This window comes from Frieseomelitta varia, unplaced genomic scaffold, assembly GCF_011392965.1.
Source record: "Frieseomelitta varia isolate USP_RPSP 00005682 unplaced genomic scaffold, Fvar_1.2 scaffold_280, whole genome shotgun sequence".
NCBI lineage: Eukaryota > Metazoa > Arthropoda > Insecta > Hymenoptera > Apidae > Frieseomelitta > Frieseomelitta varia.
Window position 1 is genome coordinate 173,114 of NW_025110013.1, and position 9,531 is coordinate 182,644.

Here is a 9,531-nt window from a genome sequence, read left to right on the forward strand (position 1 = left end):
ATCTTGGCAGCGATCGAAATCTCTCTCTCTCTCTCTCTCTCTCTCTCTCTCTTTATGTATATATATATTCATACATATACATAGATTGAGTCGCGATATCGCTGAGTCACAGAACTTGCACAAAGCGCCGTAACAAACGCAGCGAAGCGAGCTTCTTCGTCGTTCTCTCGAACGAGAGAAGCTGCCTCTAAAGAAAGAACTGAAGAACCACGGGAGAGACCAAACGGAAGCTACAGTCTCTCCATCGCGTACAATCGTCCACACGTAGACGTCGAGGATATCGAGATTTGGAGGATGTGGCCGGCGGGACGTACCGTGGCATATACGACGAAAGCACGCGATGCATCTAAACCGGGAACACGTGAGAACCAGTCCGGATCCAGTTCTCCCCCCGGCTGCAGTTGCACCGGCTCTGGCGGTGGCGGTGGCGGTGGCGGTGGCGCGCATCGATCGGCCGCTCGTCAAGGCTGCGTCTTATTCGGGCAAGGCCAAGGTCGTTGGCTGGCATTGCCGTCGAGCGAAGGTGAGATTGCAATTTCCCGCACGGGGGTTGCGCGCGGAAAGTGCAGCCAGGGTCACGGGCGATCCGCGAGATCGAACCAGCCGTTCTTGGCATTCGCCGGGATCGATGCGAGACCCGAGCGAACTGCGGCGGGGCGGGGGAGGGTGAGCGGGAGGATAGGTATTGATAAACACTTCGACGTGCCAACAAATTTCGTGGGCTGTGTATATATATCAGCGGAAGAATTTTGATGAATTAAATTCAGCAGGGTGATTTTAGAGGAAATTGTTTTAGAAGGTTGGAGAATTTGGAATTATTTTCACGAGGTGATGTTTCGAAATTATTGAAAGAAAGCGTAGATAAACGAGTCGTGGGAGTAGGGGGAGGGAATAAATTTTAAACAGATATAGTCGGTCAAGGAGAAATTCTAATTGATTTTGAGTCAGATTCGGGCGCTTTCAAAGGGATAGATCTGTTAGATCTCACGTATATTTTTGGAGCTACGATTGAACGTGTTAATAGATATACGTGTGTGCAAACGTGTTGATCGTAAGATAAGCAATAAGCTTCAAATTGTTTTGGTACAAGCTTCTAAAAGTTCATGATTCTTGCATAAATTTCGACAAGATTACCATTACGAGAACTGATAAATTGATTTCTTTGCTCGATGTTTCTGCACTCAATATATTTCCTGAACAAGAGTTTTCTAGTACCTTGGTAGCATCTATAACATAAACTGATTTAGAGGAAAGCTTGGCAAGAAGAGTTAATTCTTTCATTTCTAGTTAAAAGCTTGCATACTTCTTTGATGATTCCGTGTTTTTCTTGAAAATGGACCTTCGCTAATTTTATTAATTCGTTTCTATATAATCATCTTGGTGATCATCGTATAATAATTATAATTTTACTTTTGGAAAATAGATACATTTCTCAAAGATATACGTACGTGCATATTTGAAATTACATCTCTTGCATTTATTTATAGAGAATTTAGTTATATTAATTTTCTATCTGATCCAAATGTAATATCATGGACAATAATTTTCTTGGATAAATCAAATTCCTAACGCAAACTAAAAGTAAACTTTATACTTCTAAATTTCAAAATCAATTTGAATGTCTTTACTTTCATAGTGATGGATTTTCGATCGTGATGATAAATTTCCAAGAAGTTAAATAGATCTTTCAACCATTCGAACTATTCAAAATTGAATAAGAATAACAAAACGCAAACTTTTACGTTAAAATAAAGTATTTAAATAAATTCCTCTCTCTCTCTCTCTTTCTCGTTTTTTTCTCTTTTCTCTATGAATTTCAAATTTAAACGAGATGGAACCAAGCGAAGAATGAAACTTTAAGAAACGTTTTGGTATCGTTCAGGTATCAGCAACAACAGCCGAGTTGCGCAATAATGACTACCTCAGCGATGATATAATAATGGTATTGCAAACAATATTAGTCAATAGGACGTTTCCTGGTTAGATAATGGCGGCAAGGTTACGTGAAAAGAAGCAACGTGCGCAAAAGTGTTGTTAAAGTCGACTTCGAAACTGACTTCTATCCATTCGCCTATAATACGAGGCACGACTTAATCTTGCGACTTAAAACTTATTTCATTGACTCGAGTTTCGTCCGTCCCTCAATTTTCCACCGAGATACGTATGCATTTCCATCTGCCACATCGTTTACAATCTGAACATTACGAAATCAAACGAAAATTCCAGAGCGTGAATTGGAAAAATCCGGATTCCGGAAACTTGCTTCGCAATCTTTCTGTTACTTCTTTGTTAAATGTTTTTGGTAAAAGGAGATCGTACTTGATCGTACTTAACCTCTCACCTTCTGATATTGAATTATGTTCGTGACAGAATATAATCAACTACTGACAATAATTACATTCGACTTATAATCTTCGACGTGTAAATCTTCGCTTCCTCAGATTCAATGATTTAGTTGAACGTTAATATCTTAACTTTTTTAAATTTCACAAAATTGTAAGATTTAGGTGAAAAGAAAATATTTCCATCGAATTGATCTCTTTCACTTCTAATCAGAATATCTGGCTTGAGTGTAATGTTCGCTGGAAAAGATTAATTCTAAATGCTAGTGCTATTTAAATACAAATAAACGATACATTCTTTTGCCTCTGTTGGGAATATTCATTTTTAACATTTCAATTGACGAAAAGTTATTTTTATCGTTCAACCACTGAACGTGATTTAATTCAACAAAAGGTAATACCGTTTCAATTCTTCGGCCAACAATAAAATGACTTTATTATTATCGAATCGCTCGATATCCTCACAGCGTTTATTCCAACAAAATTGATTCATCTCCGTTCTCTTTCCCGCTCCATTTTTCAACCGTGAACTATTTTTATATTCAATTAGAAATCTGCCTCACCCCCCTTCTACGTTCTATAAATCCTTAAAATCGAAGGTCTTGACATTGTTTCTCTAGTCGCCGCCTCGGCGTCGCGACTTTAAAATACGCCTGTGCACGTTTAAACGGTATATCACCCTTTAAAGAAAGCGAAATCAGCGTGCAATAAATGACTCGTTATAGTTTCTTCTACATGCATCACGAAATTATTTCACAACACTTGTAAACAACTTTTATGCGCCTACTGCGAGCTTTGCATACATCGAGATTTTATTATCGTTACGACTATCGTGATTATACTGCGGATTTTTATGCAAATATATATATATATATATATTTGTGAAAACAATGAAAACGTGTATATATCCTATTATGTATTTTTGTATATTCAAATTTTCTACAGGCGCGTTAAAAGTTCCGAGCTGGTTATACCGGTTGCAACACATTTGCTGCAAAGATATTTTTAGTGAAAAAAAATTAGCATGCAGCATAAGTAGTGGACTTAAAACGTGCAATTAGTGTTGAAAATAGTCTCATTAATAGCGTGAATAACCGACTCGCGAATAACCGACTGTTCGACGATCCTCGCGAGATCTGCGTGTAAAAGCCAGATTTCACGAATTCGTTTCGAATTTCACCGCGGCGCCGCTCAATTTCAGTCAATCGTGTCTCAAAAATGTTTCGAGATATTTCGCGTTCGAAGACTTTCGCGAACAACCGCGCATATATGTACATCGTACACTGTGTATATCGAGGCACTGTCTGGCACACAGTCAATAATGCACCCAGCCGGTTGTGTACGAATCGTGTACGCCCGAAGCATGCTGAAATATTTTAGTCTTATGTGTTTCGTAGTTTCTGTTGGCACTCTGATATCAAGGACAGCCTTCATTCTTGACTCGAGCCGGAAACGCGCGATCTCTCGCTCTTTTCGATTACGTTCCAGCCGAGCTTTCGAAAATGGGAAGCAGGAAGCGGAGGGGAGAGCAGCGTGTTTCGGTTTTAAGCAACGGCGAGTCGATTGTTTAATTGTTTCTCCATCTTTGGAGCGATTTACGGGGCGTCGCAACGATTGCGAGTGAATAGCGATCGCTGTTACGATTGTTAATTGCGCGTTGAGGAGCAACCGATGTTATTTACCTTGAAATATGTTAACACATTGTTGACCGGACACGTGCGTACAGATTGATCGCATATGTATGAAGCGCATGCAATTATGCAATTATTAATGTATAGAATTGTTCATGCTGTGCGTTTAAAGCATACGTTGTTTACTACGTTCGATGATCACCGCTGGATCTCGACAAGTATCCTCCGAGATTTTTCAGATTTTAATTAACGCCGTGTTATTAGTAATGGAGCACGTTAACACGTGCGATCGCCGCGTCACCCGTCACAGTCGTAGTGATTGATGATCTTGTTTTTAAATCTTCAAGCAAGAAATATGTAGTAGGTGATAGAATAGAAATATTTCGTTGAAGAAAAGAGTAAATCATTTTTAAATCAAGCAAATTAAACTCGATATCAAATGTAAATGGTACAGTGAATTTTTTGATTATTTTGAAATAGTCATAATTACATTATTTGCATAAAAGTATGTAATATTGTAATAGTTATTTGTAATATATTGAAAAATTTCTCACATTATGGGATTTAAGGGTCTCGTTTGCAAATTCTCTAAATTTCTAGTTTACACTTGATGCAAAAAGTGTGTAAAAATTTCTAATTTGACAAGCTAACGCTGAAACATATACATGTACATATCATAAACTTAGCAAGAAGAATCAAAAAAAAGCAAAAAAAAAAAAGAAAAGAATAAAAACAATAGAATGTCGAGAGCAATTTTGTCGCAAACCTCGAAGAATCCTACTCGATCTACGGCGATTATGCGTTAACGCGTGCGTAACATCAATCGAAAGCTCAGTTCTGCACTTCATACTTTAATATCTAGCTATATATGTTAATTTCTGAATATATTGTCGGACGTACTATACAACGACAGACACCCGTGTTTACGTATACACAATGGACTAAAATACTCTAGGTTAGGAAATCACTATTGATATTAGAACCGTGTACTAATATTAGAAGATCCGTGTATTTTATACACTCGGTATTAATATATCGTAGTCTATACGTAGGGGAATTCAAAGGAAAGCCAAGATACACGTACGCGACTAATTCGTCTCTTTCGAGTGAAACTTGAATTCAAACTTGACTCAACCAGTCATTAATCTTTTCACTTTCGCCAGTACTATCTGGTATCTCTTCCTCGAAATTTCGCCACGACGAGTCGTCATATTATTCGTGATATTTTTCCATTCAGACCAAGTCGATTGGACAGCGGATTAGATTACAAGTTATGTAAGAAATATTTCGAGACAGATATCGAACGATGCTAATGATATCGTTACAAGTCTCACGAAAATCTAGTCAACTGCTAGAAATTTTTCAATGATGAAAATTTCAATTTAGAACAATTCAAGTTTAAATGTTTGTGCCTTGCCGATAATTGGTTATCGGAATATCCGCCAGATACAGGAATATGTAATAAAAAAATGTAGGTTTCTGCTCGAAAGTTTCAACCTGATCTTTAGATTTCGATGTCATTCAAACATACATGATATAGCATAATAAATGCCCTACAACTTTTGTCCAAAACATGTCGGTTTTTCATGTCGTTTGTGTTTTTCGAAATACGCGCCTGGATATTCTCAGTTATATGCATATGTATCGCTATTGATATTGTCGTGCGTGTGTGCGAAAATGCGTGTGTATCGTTAAGAAGCGGAGTTAATTACTTCCGGCTTGAGAATCGTTCGATCACGAATGACATTAAGCGAGCAACCTTCGAGCGAAACGCGTTTATATTCCGAGGCCTTGAGAGTTGTTTCAAAAATGAAATTTTACGATCGGGCACACGGAAAACCCCGTATCTTTCAGTCGTTAATTTCGGTCTTCCTGTAAAGTGTATATATATGAAATGAGATCTACGCGATCCATTTTCGAACGATTAATAAATATTCGCGCCTGTAAAATTGATTTGTCGTTTATTACCGATTACATAATACGCAAAAAAGAAAAATAATATCTTTAAATTAGATTGAACGCATACAGTTTTAATTGATTTGTCGATTATTATCGATTACATAACGCGCAAAAAAAGAAAAATAATATCTTTAAAATTTAGATTGAACGCACACAGTTTTAATTGATTTGAAATAATTTTAATGTTTGTTGCTCGTTTTAATGGACGATAACTAAATTATCGTTTCACACGCTGTGATTGCGCAACCTTTTTTCATCAACGCAGGTTTCATCAACCAGATCGTGAACAATATGCTATTGTCCGATACGATATCGAAACGCACGCACAATCGACGTAATCTAATTTTATATTACGGATACGACTGTTCTCCAATTGATATGAATTTTTTCGACAGTTCTTTTATCATTGGAGTCATTAATCTACATTAACAAGACCTTATTAATTAGAATAACAATTCTGATAAGATAATTGGAAGTTTAGGAAGAGTTTGTTATGTCATCAAACACGCGATATTACAATTACAATTTCTTCGATATAATTTAATTTTTTCGCATATCTTGTGAATCTAATTTACTGTATACCATATCAATTAAGCCTCAGATTAATCTTACTAATAAGATCAAAACTATATCAATAACTACAAACTGTAACTATAAACAGTAATTGCAAAATTAAAAAACTGACAACTAATGGTCATAATATTTGAAAAAAAAAAAGTAAAAGTTCAATGCTTCAGAACTTTAAATCATTGATACATTACTTGCCACGATATCAAGTACGATATCAAACGTTTTTCCATCGCGTTTTAAAAAGTCTGTGAAAAGAGAAGATTGAAAAAAAATATACGTAACAAACGAAATGACGGATTTATTATCTCTCAGCAGAGAGAGATGTTTGGTCCGCCCTCAGGTGTAAAATTTCGAGCAGCAGAGTTACTTGTTCGTAACTTTAGTATCGTTTATTAGTCGATTCCGATTTAAAGATTTCGCCGTCGTTGGAATTTCGTTCGGTTCGCGGCGGTCTCGCGAATTTTTTTCCTCTTCGGCTACGTCGCCGAATATTCGCGGTCGATTGACGTCACGTAATCCAAGCGAACTGCGATCGATGGCTCGTGGCGCGCGGCACCCCGGCGCGGAGGAACGATTTATCGACTCCACCTCACGTCACCGTATCACGTGCCGCTAGATAATGCAATTTGCCGCAAATAGAAGCCACCGCAGTAGTCCATTATACTATCGAGAATCATTCTGTCCGGGTGCACTAATACGAGACATGCACGGCGCAAGTCTGCAACACGTCGGGATTTTTCGTCGAGACCTTAGACTCGTCGGAGGCTTACGCGCGATCTAAAATTCGCGAGACACGAGCGGGGATAGGAATAATGGACGAGCACGATGGTTAAATAAACGAAACGTTTTGCTGCGGATGCTGCCGTTTGATTGCGGATGTTTACGCAGCTTTGTATCTTGACATTTTTTTTTTTAAGGAACGCAATTAAAGAAACTGACGATAGAAGAATATAAGAGCTCTATCTTGCATTTTTCTAGAAATCTAGCAGAAATCTGGCCGTGATATTTTTAGTCGATGAAAACATTCTTTGATATCTGAAACAGATTTGGTATGGTAAGGAGGCAATTGCAACATCTAAGACAGTCGTGAATCCTATATTTCCTCATTCTGTTGACTTGATCATTTTATTTTGCACTGTGGTTAGTCTCTTTATGACAAACCTGTGCAGAAAATAATTTCGTGCAATAATAAAATATTCTTAGAAAATATAAATGAAGGCTCTTCGCAGTGCCTGTCTTCACAATCCTGCCTAATATTAAATTGTCTAATCTATTCGAAAACTTAATAGGAAGGAATAATAATTCCTTTGTAATTTATGTAGAAAATGGTCATTTTTACATTCTTCGTAATAAAAAATAATCAACTAAAACAAAGAACAAATTTCTTTTATCGCGTTTAATTTATATCCCATATTATGCGCTATTGATTGATTAATTTTCTTTAGGCATCCACAAAAGTGCATATTATATGAAAAATTGTGAAAATTATTAATCCTCCCTGGTTAAATTGTATTTATCGAAAGCGAAAGAAAAGGTATAAAATTCATCGCCACGAGTATTAGTCGACTATAAACACGTTCCAACGAATGTTTTTGAAAAAATTGCTAAAAAAAAAAAACGTAGACTCGTTATCTATGACAAATATTACGAATAAAGAGCACTCTGAGCACTTTTGAGCGAGAATGTACGCACGCACGCGTGTGTACACTTTACTTGTAATGTAAAACAAAATTTTGCAAACGCCTCGAATTGAACTTGCGCGCGTCCTCGACATTCACTTATCTGCGCGACTATCTACATTCAATATTTTTGACGGAAAATTTCTTTCAAACACCGTATTTATCCGCACGCGAGAGATTTCTGTTTTCTCTTGTCGGAGATAAATTTCGTATTGAGAAATAGGTTATCACTTACAGGTCACAGAAGCGTCAGCAAGGACTGCGGCCTGACGAGTCAAGGAGCGGAAACCTTGCAAAGTTCACGTTGTGAATGTTACCTTCTATCGTAAGTAGCCTGCCGACCGCGGAAAATCAAGCTGAAATCATTGCGTGGTCGACGAATCGTATGAATGGCTTCTTCGCTGACAAAAACGTTTACCATCGAGTGACACTTGTGCTTATTCTTTTTGCACCTTCTAACCCTTTTCAGGTTAGACTCGTTACTAATGAAATTTCAGATTATTATTGTTGTTGTTGTTATTATTATTATTATTACTGATTAGTTGATCTGACACTTATATTTTTGCACTTTTTAATCGTCTGACATCTTTGCTATTTTCACTCGTTCATTGATAAGATTTAATATTTAATGATTGATTTAATAGTCAAACAACGAAGGATTGAAAACGATCGCTAGTCCGACCAGGGATTCGTGAATTCCATTGGTATCTTGTAATTTGCAACTTGTAAACTATTGAGACAGAACTATTGAGATTTTAGAGAAGATTAATAATAGAAGAATAGCGTGAGAGACTCGGAAATTCTACAGATTCTTCTAGACATGCATAAACGCCTAGTACCGTGGAAAATCTCCTTGACCTTTGAACGACACTTAATGAAGACCAAACCGAAACGACCAAGTCGAATCTGATAGAGTAAAACTACATAAATAGAAAACGGCGCGACGCCACGTCCAACTAACGAAGATATTTAAGTCCAGCGTGAAAGACGAACCGGCTTCTCGTTCCCTGACCGAAAGTTCGTATCCTTGACACAGAAAACGACAGTTAGTCATCTAACCCGAACAGCAGCAACAGCAGCGGCAGAAATACCAGAAGCAGCTAGGAAAAGAATGCTATCGCCAACGAAGCGAACTCGAGGATTCACGATCTGTCCGACAATCGAGCATCCACTGTCTCCTCTTACGGGTCGCGGCCAGATTCATTCTTTCTTCATTTGCTTCGTTCTCCTTTCGATATTCCCTCGTCATTGACCTAATCTCCTCGTTACGCTTCTGTCTACGATTACACGGAATTCTTTTTTTTTTTTTTTTTTATCTGTGTTCCATAGCGTGTACTTATACTTGTCCTT

At 37.5% G+C, this 9,531-nt stretch overlaps 1 protein-coding gene across 1 annotated transcript; it reads left to right on the forward strand.

Moving 5' to 3' along the window:
• Positions 1–294: 294 nt before the first annotated feature.
• On the forward strand, positions 295–8,510 carry LOC122529197. The gene is made up of 2 exons (XM_043655031.1): positions 295–523; positions 8,419–8,510. The coding sequence occupies exons 1-2, from the start codon at positions 295–297 to the stop codon at positions 8,508–8,510; spliced, it is 321 nt and encodes a 106-aa protein (XP_043510966.1).
• The last annotated feature ends 1,021 nt before the right edge of the window (positions 8,511–9,531 follow it).